The sequence below is a fragment of the Apodemus sylvaticus genome, chromosome 7 (assembly GCF_947179515.1).
Source record: "Apodemus sylvaticus chromosome 7, mApoSyl1.1, whole genome shotgun sequence".
Lineage (NCBI taxonomy): Eukaryota > Metazoa > Chordata > Mammalia > Rodentia > Muridae > Apodemus > Apodemus sylvaticus.
In genome coordinates, this window is record NC_067478.1 from 84,709,744 (window position 1) to 84,729,900 (window position 20,157).

The 20,157-nt window shown below is 50.7% G+C and overlaps 2 protein-coding genes across 7 annotated transcripts in view; one reads left to right on the top strand and one right to left on the bottom strand.

Moving 5' to 3' along the window:
• The first annotated feature begins 438 nt into the window (after positions 1–438).
• On the top strand, positions 439–16,530 carry Cxcr5 (C-X-C motif chemokine receptor 5). The gene is made up of 2 exons (XM_052188528.1): positions 439–652; positions 13,980–16,530. Exons 1-2 carry the CDS (start codon positions 596–598, stop codon positions 15,045–15,047), a joined length of 1,125 nt encoding a protein of 374 aa, XP_052044488.1. The 5' UTR covers positions 439–595; the 3' UTR covers positions 15,048–16,530.
• Bcl9l (BCL9 like) overlaps positions 16,398–20,157 on the bottom strand; it is a 28,840-nt gene continuing 25,080 nt past the window's right edge. For all 6 annotated transcript variants that reach the window (XM_052188527.1, XM_052188525.1, XM_052188526.1 and 3 more), the window contains 2 exons: positions 19,858–20,139; positions 16,398–19,604 (listed from right to left, as the gene is read on the bottom strand). In XM_052188527.1, the coding sequence (XP_052044487.1) occupies positions 18,517–19,604; positions 19,858–20,139 (1,370 nt within the window). In that variant the 3' untranslated portion in view covers positions 16,398–18,516. The remainder of the gene's footprint in view (positions 19,605–19,857; positions 20,140–20,157) is intronic.

A 20,157-nucleotide genomic window follows, 5' to 3' on the forward strand; every position in this document is an offset into this window, starting at 1 on the left:
CCGGGACAGAGGGGTTTCCCAGGGCAGGGGACTTTCTTTCTGGGCAAACTGGGATGGTTGGTCACCCTAGTGATGAGGAAAGTGAGTATTTAGAGGAGGCTGGGAAGTACTCTTTTCTTATCCCTTTCTATGAAGAGTTTCCTAAGTCTGTATGCATCCCTCATAGAGATCCAGTGAGCAGAAGGAAGGGGCCCCCTTCACAGCAGACCTCTGTCCCAGTTCAGACCATGAGTGCCAGGAAAGATGCTGAAATGCTTGACTAGTACTGATTCTGTGGGGGGGAGTTTCCCTTTTTCTTTAAAAAAAAAAAGAAAAGAAAGGGGAAAACACACCCGTGCGCGCGCGCAAACACACACACACATACACACACACACACACACACACACACATACCAGAAGAGACCTAGTGGAAAAAAAAAGAGAGAGAGATGAGTTGAGAGGCGAGTGTCAAGCAGCAAGCCCTCCCTGGCCCCAGGAGACCGCACATGCCTCATTTGTTTAAGCTCGCAGCTGACACCCGCCACCTCTCCATAGGTACCGGCACAGACCTTCTCAGCATCAGACAGTGACCAGCCTGGTGACGCAGAACTGCCGCTATGAACTACCCTCTAACCTTGGACATGGATTCTATCACCTATAACATGGATGATCTGGTGAGTAGAGTCGTGTGGCTCCCTGTTGCCTGGGTCCTGCTTGGAGTTTTAAATATACTATGTCAGGGAAGAGGGGACAGCTTGGGAATCCCGCCACAAGGATTATAGACTATAGGCCAGTACATGGGCCCTGCACTATTAGACTCTTATTGTCTACCATATCTGTTGCCTTTAATAGAGGCCAAAGGGAGATGGTGGGAGACATAGGATCAGGTTTTGCATCCCCTGTTGTGTGACTGGGTACACAGCTCTGCCTCCTGGTTCTTTAATAGAGAAGATTCTTTGTGTCCTTGAGTTAGAACGGCAAGCCTTTTGGAAGGGGTTTTTTGTATGTTTGTCTGTTTGTTTCCTGGGAGTTTTTTTTTGGGGGGGTTGTTTTTGTTTTTTGTTTTTTGTTTGTTTGTTTGTTTGTTTGAGACTGGGTTTCTCTGTGAAGCCTTGGCTGTCTTAGAACTCTGTAGACCAGGCTGGCCTCCAGTTTACCTGCTTCTACCTGCCAAGTGCTAAGATTAAACGTGTGTGCCGTCACCACCACCACCACTGCCTGGCTGGAAGTTTTCTTCAAGTCAGTTTGCTGGTGATGCTAGTCAGTCAGTCAGTGTATGTAGGTGTGAGCTGGGAGAGGGGGAATTGGTAGAGTGCTCAGTACTCAGTACTCAGTGCTTGCCTAATGTGCATGACAGCAGGATCACCCTCAGCACACACACTCAGTATGGTGGTACATGCCTATAATCCTGGCGTGAGAGAGGTGGGAGCAAGAGACCCAGGAGTTCAGGCTCATTCTCAGGTCGCCTAGAACACATTGATCTTGTCTCAAAAAAGTATACATAATTAGTTCATCTTGTTGTATGACTTCATCATTAAGGCACAACACAACGTCCATCTGTGTTGGATGGAGAGACTGAGAATCTAATCTTTGCCCTCAAATAGCTGATGGTCTAGACACGAGGGAACCCTGGTTAGAAGCATTTAAACAGTGATTTGGTATAGATGAACAAAGTATGAGCCCAGATGGGCTACAAGGAAGAAGATCCCAGTGGCCAAAGTCATGCAGCGGGGAGGGCCAAACTGTTTTACTCCTACGAATATCATGGAGCATGCTGTTTTATCCTGGAAGGGACTGTCATCTCTAGAGATAAGGTATTCTTGGAAGAATTTTTTAGGTGGGAGCTAAAAAAGAAAAGAAAGGAAGCGGTGCCCGGCACCCTCTCTGCCACCTGCCTTCCAGTGTAACAAAGTGGTTCATTAGACTCGGTTGCTATTGAACTACCAAAGGATGTTGTCAGGAGCAGTTCAAGGGGAAACCCCAGGGCTGTGGGTTATGGGCAGCGGAGGACTCGGAACCTTCATCATGGCCTTATTCTCTATGAGTTGCTTTCTGGGCTAGGTCACGAACGCTCCAAGCCCTGGCCCTATCAGCTCTCCTGTCCTAAGCACGCCTTGAGGTGTTCCCCAGCTCCCTCAGCTCGCCAGCATCCGTGCTCTGCTTTATAATGCTTTCCACTTCGTCTCTGGGCTTGCTGAGAGAAACTCCTTTCTCCGGGTCTCAAACTGAGAAGTGTCTGTGGCCTGCAGAGCCGGGGCTCATCACAGCAGGTGCAGCCTCCACGGTCTAACTCCAGGACTCCTGCTGTTGTTTGCAGGTCCAAAGCAAGATCAAAAGTTAGGACCTCATATTGAAAAAATTTTTTAAATCTCAGAGATTTATAATGCCAGTACCCAAAAGACTCAGGCAATAGGACTATGAGTTTGAAGTAGATTTAGGCTACATAGAGGCTCTGTTTTAAACAAACAAGCCAACAAACAAAGCCCCCCAAATTTTTTTCAAGACAACAATAGAAAGCATTGAAACAAACCTGAGGTCCTTTTAAGTGCAGAATCCCCGTGACTGCCCAGGTGGCATCCCATGATGGCCATCTGAACCTGATGAAGATCTAGACCAGACCCCTTTAAAACCTAACAAGGGAGTGTGCTCCACGCTTGCCCTCAGCCCTACCCCGGCTGCCCCTGATATGGTTAGGTGGCATCTTCTGCCCTCAAGCTGACCATCAGCTCTGACCCACTTGGATGCCTTTGTAACCACCTGGAGACCTGGCTGTTCCTGGCTTCTGAGAAACCTCAAGAGTTTCCTCTAACTGCACGTCTCACATCATGGTGTGACCTACTAGAGACAGGTGGTAGTGGGGGCCAGAGGGACAGTGGAGCGTCCTCATGACATGAAGCAAACCTACATTCCAAGGAGAGAAGCATGGTAACTTCTTTCATGACACATATCAAACCCAAGGCCCCGAGCTATGTGCCCAGACATCAGTTAGGATCTAGCTAGGAGTCGAGGTGGGGTTCTAAGACAACCCTGTCCCTGGAGTCCTTCAATCAGGCTCTTCCTTCACCTACCTCCCACGCTCTTCAAGGGTGGTTGTCACTCTGAAACACAGATCCTCCTCTTTGGCTCTGCTCACTTCCAAAAGGCTGTGACTGACGTTAGCACGCTGCCCTATTCTGTCACAGTGAACATGTCCTGGGAAGACAGAACTGACAGAAAAGTTTAGCATTTAGTGGCTTCTCAATAAAATCATGGGTTTCTGTTTTGGTCTGTCTGTCTGTCTGTCTGTCATACTGGAATTGGAAACCAAGGCCTCCTGTATCCCCAGCTCTCCCAAGGAGCACTTCCTGCCTTGTGGAAGACACTTAGTAGGACTGCAGGCTTGGCTCAATGCTTTCTGTTGATGTCTTGGAAAAAATGGGGGGTGGGGTTGCTCGTAGGCTTGTTTGTTCGAAACAAGAGTTTCTATGTAGCCTAAATCTGCTTTGAACTCATAGTCGTCTTGCCTGAGCCTTTTGGGTCCTGGCATTATAAATCTCTGAGGTCTTGGCTTGACATTTTTCTTAGGAGACTGCTGAGCTTCTCCCGTTGACTTTATCTCCTGCCCCTCATCCCTTGTCTTTGACCCCGCTGATTACTGGCCCACTTCTCCAGATCAATCGGTTTAACACTCCCAACTTTTGAGTTCTGAAACAATGGTCTTGATAACTCAACCATCCCTTTGTTCTCATTTTAATGATTTTTTTTTACATTTGTTTGTTTATAGTCAACAGAGGATAACTTGTGGGGTTCAGTTCTTTCTTTCCAGCATGTGTGTTCCAGGGTCTAAACTCAGGTTTTTAGGCTTGATGGCAGGTGCCCATTAAGTGCCTCACCAGCTACTATTTTTATTACTTTTAATGAATTAATTAATTTTGAGACAGGATTTTTTTTTCCCCTTTGCTTTTTTCGAGACAGGGTTTCTCTGTATAGCCCTGGCTGTCCTGGAACTCACTCTGTAGACTAGTTTGGCCTGAAACTTAAGAGATCCACCTGCCTCTACCTCCCAAGTGCTGGGATTAATGGTGTGCACCACCACTGCCATCTGAGACAGGATCTTTCTGAGTAGTCCTGCCTGTCCAGGAGCTTTCTATGTATATCAGGCTAGCCTTGAACTCATAGAGATCTGTCTGCCTCTGATTCTCAAATGCCGAGATTAAAGGTATGCTCTACTATACCCTGCCCATCATTTTTATCAGTGAATTTTTAATTGTTACTATTATTTGTATGTGTTCATGTCCTAAGACCTTTGTGTGGAGGTCAGAGAACAAGGGTTGAGAATTCCTTCTCTCCTTCTACCATGGTTTCCAAGGAACAAGCTCAGGTCGTCAGTTGTCAGGCTTGTATAAAGAGCACCTTTCCCCACAGAGGCCCTTTTTGTCCCTTGAACTCAACGATCACCTTTGACCTCTCGCACACCTGCTGGCTTACAGTGGGCAGCTAATCCTTATGAGTACAAGATCTGAACAAAACTTCTCAATGGCTAGGAGCCAGGAAGAGGAACCCTGGTGCCTAGAGTAGGTATGCCCAGAAGGCACTCCACTCTGGCGCGGTGTGGGTGGACCTAGAGGAGATCCTGCCCAGGAGAAGCATCATGAGTTGTTTCATGTCACACCTCAAATCAGAGGTCCCCATCGGGGCATGTCTAGAACCCACGCAGGCTAGGTCTGAAGTAAATCTCCAGTCCTCAGGAGGTGAGCTGCCACAGAACAGCTTCCCAGACCCTTTCTCACAGATGATCACTAGAAGCCACGAATTCAGCATGACCAGAGCATCACAGGCCACAGTCTGTCCACACAACAACTGTCTCCGTTCAGCAAGGGGGTGAAAAAGAGGAACTAAAACTCGCTCAAGCTGTTTCTGGGCTTTACCTGGGTGAAGCGGAGGGTCCTCCCGTTCTAACCACGTGAAAAGTCCCCACAGAAGCCCCGGTAGAGGAAGCCTCAACTGAGGGTGACTAGAAGGACCCGAAATGAGGGGAAACCTGAAGCCAACCTTCAGGGGCTGCATTTCGGGGAATCTCTCAGTCAGATCCCACAGGCTGCATTAGGAACATAATAAGACTTTATTATTGTGCCTGGTCCCATTCCTTTGACAGACACATAAAAAGCAACAGGTATTTGGGATACAAAGTCAGAGTACAGGAATGAGTTTCTTTTGGGAATGGAATGCAAAGTATTTCAAATCTACACTATCCAGAAGGTCCAGCCAGACAGTCCAGTGGGCAAAGGTGCTTGTTGCCAAGCCTGACGAAACTGAGTTCAATCTTGCACCTCATATGGTGAAAAGAGAGAACCAACTCCAAAGCTGTCCACCGACCTTTTTAAATCTGCACACAGAGATAAATATGCTTCTTTTTTATTTAAAGCAAATATTATCTCAGGAGGCAGTTTTAAGAGGTTACTGGGAGATGCGTGTGCACGTACCCTGACTATATAACCCCACCATGTTCACAGTCTAGACAGACATTTGTTCTCATGCTGAACTCACTTTAAACCTAAAGATGTGGCAAAGAGGTAGTAGTTCTTCCACGTTTCCCCCAGAGCCAGCAATAACCTAAGCATTTAAGAGATTGAAACAGGGAAGAGTATAATGTTCAGGGGTAGCTTGAGCTCAAGGCTACCCTGGGCTACACAGTGATATCCTGTTTTAAAAAACTAAACACTGGAACTGGAGAGATGGCTCGGTTTCTAACACCCACATCTAGTCTGATGTTCTCTTCTATCCCCCAAGAACACACACACATATATATGGCAGACACACACACATATGCTCACACACATGCTCACATGCACAATATATGCACACAAAAACATAAGTAAAATAAAAAGAAATCTTTTGAAAAAAATACTAAAAAATCAAAAGCACTACATATTCCTAATGGACAAAACCCTCAGGCAGAGATGGAAGAGGATCCCATAGGCTCACTCCTTTGGGGGAAAAGAAGGACACAAGGCACATGACAAACCAGAGTCCTCAATTGTCATTGGGGAATTCTGAAGGAAGGGTGTGTTGAGAAGAACAGATCTACACACCCATATCCCAGCCTCATTCTTGTAGACTGTGTCCTGCAATCTACTGAAGACTCAAATAAGAGAAACACTGCACACTACTCCCAGATCCCAACTGGTGTGTGGAAATACGCACACAGGGTTGTGTCTCACATAAGAAGAGACATAAGCTCAGCAGGGGCTGGAAGCACAAGCCTGGGGTCCCAGCCACTCAGGAGGCTAAGACAGGAGGGTTGAGAATCCAAGGCATTGCCTACAGAGTTAGTTCAAAGGCAGTCTGGGCAACTTAGTGACATGGCATTGTCTTAAAACAATGAGTAAGGGCCAGGTGGTGCCTGTGCACACCTTTAATTCCAGCACTTAAGAGGCAGAGGCAGGCAGATCTCTGAGTTCCAGGCCAGGCTGGTCTACAGAGTGAGTTTCAGGACAGCTAGGGATACATGGAAAAACTCTATCTTGAAAACACAAAATAAGGCCTGGAGAGATGGCTCAGCTGTTAAGAGCACTTGCTGCACTTCCAGTGCTCCTGAGTTCAATTCCCAGATACCACATGGTGGTTTGGTGTGTCTGAAGACAGTGACAGTGTACTCATATGCATAAAATAAATAATTTTTTTAAAAAATTCTACATCTATTTTAAGAATCCACAAAACAAAACTAAATAAGTAGTTACGCTTTTTTTTTCTTGCTACGAAAGTATAAAGATAAGCTGGGCAGTGGTGGCGCACGCCTGTAGTCTCAGCACTCAGGGAGGAAGAGGCAGGTGGATCTCTGAGTTCAAGGCCAGCCTGGTCTACAGAGTGAGTTCCAGGACAGCCAGGGCTATACAGAGAAACCCTGTCTCGAAAAAAACCAAAATCCAAAAACAAACAAACAAACAAAAAAACCCCAAAAGTATAAAGATTCAAGTTCAGATACAGGAGGATCCCAGGAGGGCTGGAGGAATGGCTCAGTGATTAAGAGCACTGGATGCTCTTCCGGAGGTCCTGAGTTCAACTCCTAGCACCCACATGGCACGACCTTATATAACTCCAGTTCCATGGGGTCCAACACTCCCTTCTGGAATGTGCAGGCTTATGCATGTGGGCACAAACACATATGCAGGCAAAACACCTGTACACATAACGTGATAATAAAATAAAGAAGTTCTTTTAAAGGGGGTGGGTACTAGCACTTACTGGACAGCAAGCCTAAATAATCAGTGAGCGTAAGGTTCCATGAGCTTGTCTCAAAGGACAAGGTGGAGAACAATGGGAGAAGACACCCGATATCTACCTCTGGCCTCCATAAACACACACACACACACACACACACACACACTCATCACACAATCACAGTAGCTCAGTGAAGAGCACTTGTCCAGCTCACAATATGGCTCTACGGGGAGGAGCCTGAGAGAACACGCACTGGGCAAGAAATCCTGTAGGCTCCGCGGGGCAGGGGATTAGGCTGGGCCTGCGGGCTAGAGAAGCCAAGACTGCTGTGGCAGGGAAACAAGACTATGCTAGGAAGCAGCTCAAACCTGTACACACAGGGCATGACAGACAACCAGGACATCAGTGAACAGCAGAATCGGGAGGCAGGGTCAGCTTTCCCGAAACAGGAACTCTTCCCTTGCACTTCAGCTCAAAGATGTCCCACTGCTGGACAGCCACGCCTGTTAGAAAGTTGTCCTTCCATCGACTGGAGTCACTTGGTAGCTTCTGCCCATTTCTCCTGGTCTATACCTGAGGCTGACATCAGAGTCCAGCTGTCTCCTCCTAACCAAAGGCCCTTCCCAACCCTTGAACACTGTTCCCATGGGCTTCACGCTTCTTTTTCCTATTTGCTACATTCATAGTACCTGGAAATACCTGTCCAGGGCAGGATTTTCTAAACCGTTCAACAGAGCTGACAGATCTGCTAACTAGTTCACCTCGTCTAGAAAAAGACAATGACAGCCTGAACGCCCAAAATGTGTGTGTGTGTGTGTGTGTGTGTGTGTGTGTGTGTGTGCGTGTGTCTGTCTGTCTGTCTGCCGTGGCTCTGTGTATGTGTGTGGTGTTTGAGGAGTCAGGGTCTACGTATGCTACCTAGGCTGGTTTCAAACTCATGGGCTCAAATGACTAGTCCAACTCAGCTTCCCTGCTGACGGAGACCACCGGCTACACCCCAACCCAGCTCTCTCTAACTTGCCCCCTGCAATAATTCTACTTGATGAATTTGGGGCCCTGGTCTCTGCTTATGGAGAACTCTGCATTGTTAGTGTTCCCCAGCCGCACTCCATCCAAAGCAGCATGAGTGCTAGAAGGAAATCCTGACTGCATCCTTGAGGAATGCTCCCCAGCCTGCTCCCAGAGAAATCCAGTCGGCAAACCCTAGCAGACTGCCCGCTAGACAGTTCGGGGCAACAAAGCAGCTTCGTTACTTAGAAGGGGGAAAAAACCCATGGGGTTAGAGACTTCACCTGTCCAGGCAGAAACCCCAGTCTTGTGTAGAATGAAGAGGAGCCAGTGTGGATCCCATCATAGCAAGAGCACCTTGCATCGGTTACCTCTTCTCCCCGCCTACCTCCAATAGCAGGATCAGCGTCCTACCCTCCTGCCCCAGAGCTCACAGCGCTTTCTAAATACATTCCTAGCTCATGTCTGGCATCGTTTCGGGCAGCACACTTTCCCATGGGCCATGTATCCCTATAGCTTGCTTATAAGCTGTCTGTGCTGTTTGAGTGCCCATGTCTGTGCAGCATGGCAGTGTGGTCTCATCTGGATGCGTGTCGATGTCTATATAGGATGTGTGTTGCCCACCCCCAGTGGGGGCACACATGAGGGCTTCTGCTGTCCTTTATAGCCGAGGAGTGGGCCATCCATCCCGTTACTGACGATGCACTTTTCCCAGTGCAGTAGCTAGGCCAGCTCCCTTTGAATGCATCTTTGCACCAGGCTGGAGCCAACCTTACCTAAGGCTTCTCTCTATGGCTTGATGGAGAGGGGTACCCAAGCTCCTGCATATGGGAAGTGGCTTTAACACTGCTGAGCTCCAAAAAATGTTTGTTTGACACCTTCTGTTGATACATACCAGACTAGCTTCCTCCCATCTTCCCCTCCTCGGAGGACTTTGCCAAAACAATACCTGTTGGCATGGAAGAAGAGACAGACCCTCACCCCCTTACCTATCCCCGTGGGAATGTTGCATTGATTGAAATTTGGGAATGTCACCCTGATTGAATTTGAAATGGAAAAGAAGCCTGTCGGCCTAGATTCTTTGTAGGATAAAAACTTGAGCCATTAGTTATCATGAAGGGCTGGCTAGACTCACATGCTACCTTGGACCAGTTCAACTGTTACCAAGGTGAGTCATCACATCTCCACCATCTGTTTGACGCCTCTGCTCTGCACAAGGACAGTTCACCCCACAGCTTCCCCTCTACCTCCTACTACAGAGTCAGAGTCAAATAGCTCTACTCACTTCTACTGGGAACAACTCCCTAAAGGGCTAGAGAATCCAAGTTAGGCCCCAGGGGCAGAATTTACAGACAGAGGCAAAGTTGTAATCCCTGCCGATCCCCAGATGGCACGGAATTCCAAGCAGAAGGAGCTAAGTAGGATACAGGAAGATGGAGTTGACTTGGGGGACTTGAAGGAAGGCAGGAGTCTAGAGACACGGACTTTAATAAAGGAAGAGCTTGAGCAAAGGTGACAGGAAGTTGCCTGGGTTGCTGGCGACAGGTGGCTGGTAGCGTGCTTACCTGAGGCATATCATGTCTGGTGCAATGAAGTCATAGGTGGGGTCTGACACACAAAGGAGTGTGCACTTAGGAGAAATTTATTTCTTTTTATTTTTGCAGGGCTGAGGCTCAAACTCTGGGCCCTGTATATGCCAGACAAGCATCTATCTGCTGAGATGCACCTCCAGCCCTACTTTAGAGAAAATGTAAAGGCCTTCTATCTGGGGCATTGAGACCCCTATCCAACAGGTCTATTATTTTCAAACGAGTTGTAGGGCCGTTCTTTCACACACAGGTTCTGTTTTTGTACACACTAGGCAAGGGCTCCACCCCAAAAATGTACAGCCCCCTTTTTTTCATTTGTTTGTTACAGAGACCCAAGCAGCACAGGCCAGCCTGGAACTCACGTAGATGAAACTGTCTTTGATCCCTTGATTGTCTGGCCCTTCTCTCCAGGGCTAGGATAGCAGCCTGAGCCACCATGCCTACCCATACCTGCGTTTGCTTGTTTGCTAGCTTGCTTGTTTGTTTGTTTTTACCATATTATCGAAAGTGAAGAACCCTAGTTTAAAGGCAAGAAGAGGAGCTGCGAGCTCTAACTTAGGGACTCCTGTTAGCTCGACTTGGCTCAACCCCAGGACCCGGCAACGGCTTACACCATCTGCTGCTGCCATTGCCTGCCACCAGGGTGTGGGCGGCATATAAAAGGATTGGTGCCACCCCAGTTGGCTCTCTTTCTCTGTTCCCTCCTGTTCCAGCTGACCTCCCTCTCTCTCCCCCCTTTTCTGTCCTTCTCTGCCCTCCCCTCATGGCTCTGCTCCTGTCTGCCTGCCTCTACCCTTCCTCCTGACACTCACTCCCCTCCCTTCTACCACTAAACCCCCTTCATACCAGATCTGTTGCATGGTGTGATTTCTCAGGGGACACCTTGGCCTGGGCCCAGCAGGTACACACCTACCCCCATTATATTTCATAGCAACTCTTGCCTACACCTTGGGCCTTTATGTTGTATGAACACCCTGCTGTTGGTTCTGAAATCAAGCTGTATGACTTAAATGTCTTTCCCTGAGAGGACAGACACCATAAACTTCATTTCCTTCCAAGGATGTGTGAAATTTGACTAGACCCATTTTTCTGCTGGTGGGCATTATCATCAAAAATGGCTTTTCATAAATAGTTTTACTATTGTATATGATATCAGAAAAACAAAAGACACCTATTTCTTACAGGTGATGGGGAACTATTAAAGTACTCTAAGCAGGACACTAGATCTATAGGACCTGTGTAGTTATGGTTATTTGACCTGTGTAGGTGTAGATTTGGTTTGTTTGTTTTCGTGACAGGGTCTGGCTATAGTGACAATGGAACTCAAATCGTGGGCTTATGCCATCCTCCTCCCTCATACTTCTGAGAAGTGCGGGGCTGGATCTGAGTATGAGGAAACTCACCCTGTCCACTGGGTAGGAAGCAGAAAAGAACAGAAAAGATAGTAAATAAAGGACCCATAAGGTTAAGGTGAAGGCTCCGCAGTTAAGAGCACTTGCTACTCTTGCAGAGGACTGGGGTTCAGATCCTAGCCCCCCATGGTGACTTGCACCATCTGTAACTTCAGTTCCAAGGGATCCGGAGTCTTTTTCTGACCCCCATGGCACTAGGCGACCACATGCACACATACACATGCAGGCAAAACACTCAAAATAAAACATTTTAAAGTCTAAATTTTTTTAGTATAGAGTTTATTTAGGGCATGGGGAGGGGAGTTAAGAGGATAGTGGAGGCAGAAAAAGGCAGAGAGAGAGACAAGATGAGGGACAGGATGAGGTGGCATCAGAAGGAACACTGGAGAGGTGGTAGATAATGCTGCCATTATACCAGTGTCCCCATCCCCTCTGAAAGAGACACCTGCTCTAGGGACCAAAAGACCAAGATGGGGGGAGGGGGGCTGCAGAGATGGCTCAGCGGTTAAGAGCACTGACTGCTCTTCCAGAAGTGCTGAGTTCAATTCCCAGCAACCACATGGTGGCTCATAGCCATCTGTAATGGGGATCCAATGCCCTCTTCTGGTGTGTCTGAAGATAGCAGCAGTGTACCCACATACATGAAATAAATAACTAAATCTTTGGGCTGGAGAGATGGCTCAGCGGTTAAGAGCACTTGGCTGCTCTTTCAGAGGTCCTGAATTCAATTTCCAGCAACTACACGGTGGTTCACAAGCACCTGTGATGAGATTTGATGCCCTCTTCTGTCATGCAGGCATACATGCAAATTGAACACTCATACATAAATAAATAAATCTTTAAAAAAAAAAAAGACCGAGATGGGGAATCAGTTTACCCATCAGGGGAAGTGAGTGTGTCATCTACAACCAGTGTGCCTGGTGGCAAGAAAGATTTAAGGTAACCAGTTAACCAACCTCTGCTGGTAGGAGACCCTTACTCTCCTCAAAGAGGATCAGCACAGAGACTAGATCGCCAGAGCTGAGAGGACAGAACACCCCGCTCTCTCTCACCTCTCTGGGGCCCACCATTTATATCACTGTCTTTCGAACCCATAGTCGGTTGGGTATAATTGGTTTTGTATTGCCCAGGAAGGTTGACCAGGGCAGGGCAGGAAGAACAGAGTTGGGAGCTGAGGAAACGCAGGTGCAGGGCAGCTGTGAGTGAAAGGTATGAAAACAGGCACCCTGCCTTCCTCTGTGGTTAGCAGGCAAACAACCTGAGAGCTGGGGTGATGGAGGGCAGTGACAGAGGGGGAGGAGGGTGCGGAGGTAGGAACTTCCGGAGATATGACAGACACGCCCCTTCTTTTCCACTTAGAACGCGCTTCCTCCCTTCCCTGAGCCTGGTCTTCCTGGGCGTGACTCATATTTGCCTCTGCCCTGGGGTTCCTGTGCCCAGGGAGTTTACTCTCTGCTTGGGAAGTAGCTGGAAACTTAGGCTCCTCCCCTTTCCCAGCAGCCTTTGGAGGGGAGTTCCAAGCCACTCTCAATATAGAGTTATTGATTGACTCTGAGGACAGGCAAACGTGACTTTAAGCAAACCTCCTCTTTGAGCAAGGCACGTCTGTAAAATAAGTACGATTACATGCCTCAAGCTTGTGTGGAGTAAACCAAATAGGAGGCCATTTCCTCCGTTTCAGCAATAATCAAGGCAGGAAGAAGGGGAGAAATTAAGAAGTAAGCCACACCAGCACCCAATCATGCCCACCCCAGCCGGATTTTTAAGATTTATTTATTTAAGTACACGGAAGCTGTCTTCAGACACCCCAGAAGAGGGCATCAGATCTCATTACGGATGGCTGTGAGCCACCACGTGGTTTCTGGGACTTGAACTCAGGACCTTCGGAAGAGCAGTCGGTGCTCTTAACCGCTGAGCCATCTCTCTAGCCCCACTACTCACTATCCTTACAGAACTGGAATATTGACTTCTTGTTACGATCAGGTCCTACTCCAAATGTCAGTACCGACTGCAGTCCCTAAGCCCGCAGCCTTCCACCTCTAAGAACACCCTACAGCTTTGTCAGTGACTACTGGTCACTGTAAACTGGTCCAGTTACATACAAACAAACAAAACCAAAAAAAACAAAAAAAAAACAAAACAAAACAAAAAAAAAAAAACTGACGTTTCAGGCCAGGGATGTGACTCTGCTCAGGACTACCAAAATTTAGAATAAAAAATGAAATTTAAACAGGGCATGAAGCCGGGTGGTGGTGGTGCACGCCTGTAATCCCAGCACTCTGGAAGGCAGAGGCAGATTTCTGAGTTCAAGGTCAGCCTGGTCTACAGCATGAGCTCCAGGACAGCCAGGGCTATACAGAGAAACCCTGTCTCGGGGAAAAAAACCAAATCCAAAAAAAAAGAAAAAGAAAAGAAACAGGGCATGAGGGCATATGCCTTTAATCCCAGCACCCAGCAAGCACAGACCACCCAAATCTGAGGTCAACCTGGTCTACATATTAAATTCCAGGCTAGCCAGGGCTATAGAGGGAGATCCTGTCTAAAGTAAATATGTAGAAGGAAGGAAGGAAGGAAGGAAGGAAGGAAGGAAGGAAGGAAGGAAGGAAGGAAGGAAAGATGACATGCTTTAAGGACAGGCCAGGAGGAAACAATACTGCAGACCAACAGCCTGGAAGCTAACTGTTGGTCTCCCAACAGGAAACCAACTGGAAATCTCACAGGCAGCTTCCTTTCAGAGAAAAAAAAAAAGATGTGGCTATTGTTATCATTTTTCTTTCTTTTTGTCCTTGCAGTTCAAGGAACTGGCCTTCTACAGTAACAGCACGGAGATCCCGGGACAGGATAGTAACTTCTGCTCTACGGAAGAGGGACCCCTACTGGCTTCCTTTAAGGCGGTGTTCATGCCTGTGGCCTACAGCCTCATCTTCCTCCTGGGTATGATGGGAAACATCCTGGTGCTGGTGATCCTGGAGAGGCACCGGCACACTCGGAGCTCAACTGAGACTTTCCTGTTCCACCTGGCTGTGGCCGACCTTCTCTTAGTCTTCATCCTGCCATTTGCAGTGGCTGAGGGCTCCGTGGGTTGGGTCCTAGGGACCTTCCTCTGCAAAACTGTGATCGCTCTGCACAAGATCAATTTCTACTGCAGCAGCCTGCTGCTGGCCTGCATAGCCGTAGACCGTTACCTGGCCATCGTCCATGCCGTCCACGCCTACCGCCGCCGCCGCCTCCTCTCCATCCATGTCACCTGCACCGCCATTTGGCTGGCCGGCTTCCTGTTCGCCTTGCCGGAACTCCTCTTTGCCAAGGTTGGCCAGCCTCGTAACAATGACTCCTTACCACAGTGCACCTTCTCCCAGGAAAACGAAACAGAAGCTAGGGCCTGGTTCACCTCCCGTTTCCTCTACCACATCGGGGGCTTCCTACTGCCAATGCTCGTCATGGGCTGGTGTTACGTGGGGGTGGTACACAGGCTACTGCAAGCCCAGCGGCGCCCTCAGCGGCAGAAGGCAGTCAGGGTGGCCATCCTAGTGACAAGCATTTTCTTTCTCTGCTGGTCGCCCTACCACATCGTCATCTTCCTGGATACGCTGGAGAGGCTGAAGGCCGTGCACAGCAGCTGCGAGCTGAGTGGCTATCTCTCTGTGGCCATCACCTTATGTGAATTCCTGGGCCTGGCCCACTGCTGTCTCAATCCCATGCTCTACACCTTCGCAGGCGTAAAGTTCCGCAGCGACCTGTCTCGGCTTCTGACCAAGCTGGGCTGTGCTGGCCCGGCCTCCCTTTGCCAACTTTTCCCCAGCTGGCGTAAGAGTAGTCTCTCCGAGTCGGAGAACGCTACTTCACTCACCACCTTCTAGGTCCCGGAAGTCTCAGCACCCACCTCTGTTTCCGGTTTCCTTGGGAGGATAAAGTGGTAGTGGAAACCTGGCCGACACGAGCTGGGGCCAGTGTCCCCAGATGGGACAGCTAGACGGAATCTCTCTAGAATGTCCCTAAAACTCTTCTGCCAGCCCTCGGGCTAGATTAGAGCCCCAGGAGGAGAAAGCAGCCCAAAGGCAAAGCGAGCAGTCTCCAGACCGCCTGTGTCACCTTAGACGGAGAGAATTCCACATGCCTCCCACCCTAACGAGCTAAAGCTAAGACTCAGCTTCATTTCTTCCTGGCCATAGGGAAAACCACCTCTGCCTGTGGCCCACAGTCTCATCTTCCTCCTGATTATGAGCCCAGACTCTCCTCCCAGAATGTATTCATCGTCTTCAAGGCTACGCACCACGCCTATTCCACCGAGGACTAGCCAGCTGGCCGCATACTATGGCCTTAATGTGCCTGTCTCCTAAATACAGACTTCGTGCCAGACCCTCAACCGCACCTTTCTCTTAACCAAGCAGAAAGCTGAACCTGATCTACTTTAGGTAGCTGTCTGGCTCCAACCAAACCAGCGCTGGGTCAGCCCCATGTTACTGGATCTTGGATTACAGACCGAGGGCAAGTTCCAGAAGGTCCTGGAAGTTAGCCAGTATCCTAAGAAGAGTAAAGGGCAAGCCAGCAGGAAAGAGGCCCAGTGGAAAAATGGAAAGACACCTTTTCCAGGCTCCAAAGAAGAACAAGTACGAATCAAACCCAGCCCTCTTCTCCACCCATGGACCAAAGCTTCCCGACAGGCAGGGAAAAGAGATCCAGGGTGCTAGTGGATTCTGGGCACTGACAGGGAGGGAAGCCAACTTGCCTGGGGAAAAGTAAGAGAGCAAAATGGTCCTAGCCTCAGGAGAGGGGACACCTACTAAGAGAATGAAGACAGAGGTCCCTGTCTTCATTAGGTAGAGACAATGTGAGAAGCCAACCTGGGCAGGCAAGTCCCCAAGCCCCAGGCAGGCAGTGCCTTTCCCCTGGGAGGTACTACTCAGATGGGACCGGAACCAGAGGAAACTGCTCCATGCCTGTGCTTAGGGGAAGCCTGAGCTCCGCCTCCTCCCAGCCACTGATGGGGGGCGGGGGCGGGCGCTGAGCAGAGTTGCCCGGGACCACTCCGGCCAACCATACAAAGCTCCCTGGGGGACCCCACCGGGGAAACCAATGCTATAGCTTCAGAGACTGTATCCTCATTGCAGAATGGTGGGGACACCTGGGAGTCCCCTTTTCTGCTCCCGACATCCGACAGCCAGCTGGGAAGAAGCAAACCAGATACAGAAATAAAAAAATGCAAGAGATGGCATTTTTGAATTTTCTCTTTTTAATAAAAAGGCACCTATAAAACAGGTCAATACAGTACAGGCAGCACAGAGACCCCCCCGGAACAAGCCTAAAAAGTGTTTCAAAATAAAAACCAGGAAGATGTCTTCACATATTGTATTTATATATTTATATTTTATATATATATTTATATAATGGTACAAAATGGCTGGGGTATGGCCATGGATGGAGGGGAGAAGGCTGGCCTGTGGAGATCACCTTGGGAAGCTAGGTGGGAGGTGGGAGACAAGGGCACCAGAAGGGGCCATTGGGCCCTTCATGGCCTGAGCCTTGGAGCAGGGCAGGCTAGACAGTTTGGGCAGGGTGGGGATGTGGGCGGGGCACAAGGCCCAGATGGAAGCAGGGAGGGCAGTGTCTGGCAGGAAGGACAGGCTTCCAGCCACCTCTCAACACAAGAGACATTGGCTATGGTCCCTGGGAGGGGCAGGGGAAGCCAGGGGCCTGCAGCCAGCTCTGGAGGGGCTTGGTGCCTGACCTGACTGATGGTGGGCAGCACCAGACTGGGAGAAGTGGCCACGAATTCCCTTTGTATTACAGCTGCCAAGGCAAAACCAGGCCCTGCAGGTCAGAAAGGCTGGGGACAGGGCCCTGGTAAAAGACACCCTGTCTAGAATGGCCCTTGGCCCTGGAGGCAGGACAGGAAAGGCCTTAGCCAGGGAGCTGCCCGCCACCTTACAAGGCAGGCAAGGACGTGAGAAAAGCAGAAGTAGTTTACTCCTGGGGCCAAAGGAGACAAAACACCCATTCTTGTATGGCTTCAGTCTGACCAGCGGCGGGTGAGGGGCTCTCCTGGGAAGTCAGAGGGAGGCAGTGGCTGTGCCTGGTGGGCATAGACAGATCTGGTACATGGCCCTGAGCCCTGGACAGAAGGACCTTGCCAGAGAGTAGGCAGGCGGGGGAGGCAGCAGGGCGTTCTCCCCCACACTGCCTTCCCTCACTCCACTAGAGGTGGAGGCTGGAGGGCCAACTCTGTTCCTTCCTTCTTTGGTGAGAAGCGAGTGGTGGTTTCTAGAAGGGTCCATGCCCTGAGGGGTTTCCTGGCCCGAGGCTACTGCAGCCAGGGTCCCGGCATCCTAACCCCTTCATAGCTCCATTCCAAGGGGAGCACTGCCCCTTCCTTCTCTCCCTTATCCTAGAACGGGGACGAAGGGCTTCAAGTTCTGGCTAAGATGTAGCAGCAGAGGCACCCAGGCTGGGGCCTATGTCACTGGTGTGGGTAAACACATGCTTGTGCGCACACCTGCTCTCCGGAAATCACTCAGCAGCAGACAGGCGGCCACCGTAGAGGGAAGGGGGTGATTCCCAGTCCTCGGGGGCTCACCGAATAGAAGCCTAGACGGTCTGACCTCATTTTATAGGTGGGGCGAATGGGGATGCGGAGGACTGTATGTCTCTGGGTCCAGGGGAATGGAGGGTGTGATCATTTGAAAGGGGGAAGTTTTTTTTTTTCTTTTCTCAATCTTTTTTTTTTTTCTTGTGTGTGACTTCTATCAAAACACACAAATACGGCACACGCACAAACCGGCACGAAGGCCAGCTCTATTTACAGCCCGGCTGGCACCTGCCCACCTGGCCAGTTGCCTGCAGGGGGCGTGGGAGAGGAGGTCGGCCACGTCAGTCGGGAGAGGAAATGAGGCAGAAGAAAAACAGGGTAAAAGCAGAGAGACGACCGGGAGGGGAGAAGCGGACCTGAAGCATGGGCGAGGAGACAGTCCACACCGGGTCTGAGGATGGAAGACCTCTCTCCCCAAGGACGCCCAAAACATAGCTGAAAGCGAAGAAGGGCAAAGACAAGGGAAAATAGAAGCTCCGTAGGAAGCCGGGGAGGGGGTGGGGGCGGGGAGGAGCAGTCCTGGTGGCAGAAATGGGGCAAACCCCAACTCCTCGCCCAACACTTGCTTCCCCCTAAGCTGCCAGCACATCAGGTTTCCACAAACACCACTCCCCACACAAGCCCTTTCCCACCCCTCCACCCTACCCTGGACCCAGGCCATCCATCCCAACACTGGAGGAAAAAACAAAACGTTTTAAAGTTAACATATTTTCAGTATCCCCAGCCCCGGGCCGAGGGGCCTGCTAGAAGGGCAGATTGGCCATGCTGCCCGGCGTCGGGAGGTAGCCCATTGGGCTGTCCAGAGACACACTGCGCTGCCGCAGAGGGTGGGACACCATGAGGTTCTGCTGGGGTGGGGGGCCCATGAGGGAGCCCTGTGGGGAGAGCATGTGGGGAGGCTGGGTGTAGACCTCACCCCCCACACCCCTCTGCTTCATCAGCATAAAATTCTGCTGGGTCATGAGGCCTTGTGGAGGGGACATGACCCCCTGGTGCAGGCCATGGGGCACCATGCCCTGTTGTGGGGGCACACCTGTCCTGCCCAGCAAGGACATCTGTCCAGGGTGGCACATGGACATGCTGAGCCCCCGCTGGACCCCCTGTTGGCCTGGGAGGTTCGGGGGCCGAGACGGGGTCTGCTCCGCCATCATGTTCTGCAGGTTCATGAGATGCAGATTGGGGGGTTGGGCCTTGGGGGGCTGGTTCTCGCTCTTGGGGAAGTACTGGAGGGTGCTGCTTGGTTTCTCAGAGGGGATGATCCTGGACAAGTCGAACTCAGGAATGCCGGTAGGGGTGGGCCGGATCACCTCACTCAGCTCTGGGTCATTCAGTACCGATGCCACCCCGGGGAGCACCCCGGGTGGATACGCGTCGCCCATGCGGCCAGCCATGCCTTTGCCCATGAGGTGCTGCTGGGGAGGTATGGGACCAGGTGGCTGATTGGGCAGGTCCTCAGGAGGCAGGGCCATGCCCGAAGGGTAGTGCTGCTGCAGGCCAGGCCCCCCACCCCCGGCGGGGGCCATGGTACCATGGGGTTGCTGCAGACGAGGAGGAAAGGACATCATCTGGGAGGAGCTGGGCACAGGCCCACAGGGGGTATTTAGGGAGTCTGGGCCTCCTGGGGCCATCATCATTGAGTTTTGAGAAGGGCCCCCAGTCCCCTGTGCATTGGGGTGCAATGGAATGTTGGACCCCAGAGGGGTGGGGGAGGGCAACATAGTAGGGGGAGGCTCATGGGACAGGGGCTGCTGGCCTGGCATGTTCATGCCCATGGGGCTCTGGGCAGCAGCGGGGTTCATGTGCATCTGGTTGGACTGGTTATTGCTGATACCTGTGGGGGGAAAGAACGGGGTTACTAGAGGCTATGCCCACTCCAATTTAGCCTCCCAGCCCTTCCCCCAGCCCACTAAAGAGCCCTGGGCTAGGTTTCACTAGGCGATGGTAGAAATTCAAACAGGGTCTCAGAGCTCACACCACCCCCATGACCAGAGGCTGCAGAAGCACGCAGAAGAAGCCAGCGCGTCCGCAGGGGCAGTTCCAACCTGCTGTTGCCACTCCCAGAGAGAGCTGTGCCCCCCTCGCACCTGGCCCAGAGCCCTGTGGTGGTGGGGGTGGGGGCAGCAGGGGCCGGTCCGGCAGCAGCTCGTCGTCTGAGGTGGCGATGGTCTTGATGGCATTGTGGTAGAGCGGGGTAGAGCTGGGCATGGCATACTTGGACATCTGAGACATCATCAGCGACAGAGGGTTCTGGGAAGGTGTGGGGTCTGGGGAGGATGTGAATGGTAGGCTGGGGTTCATGAGGCCGCTGGAAGGGTTGGCGGGAGGAGCTGAGGAGCTGTTCCGGGGGCCACTGGGTGGGAGCGCACCTACAGAAGTGGAGAGAC

Bases quoted from the DNA above. Each gene is read 5' to 3' on its own strand.
- Cxcr5 (XM_052188528.1), top strand. From the start codon at position 596: ATGAACTACCCTCTAACCTTGGACATGGATTCTATCACCTATAACATG. The intron at 653-13,979 runs GTGAGTAGAGTC...TTGTCCTTGCAG, and splicing joins CCTATAACATGGATGATCTG to TTCAAGGAACTGGCCTTCTA.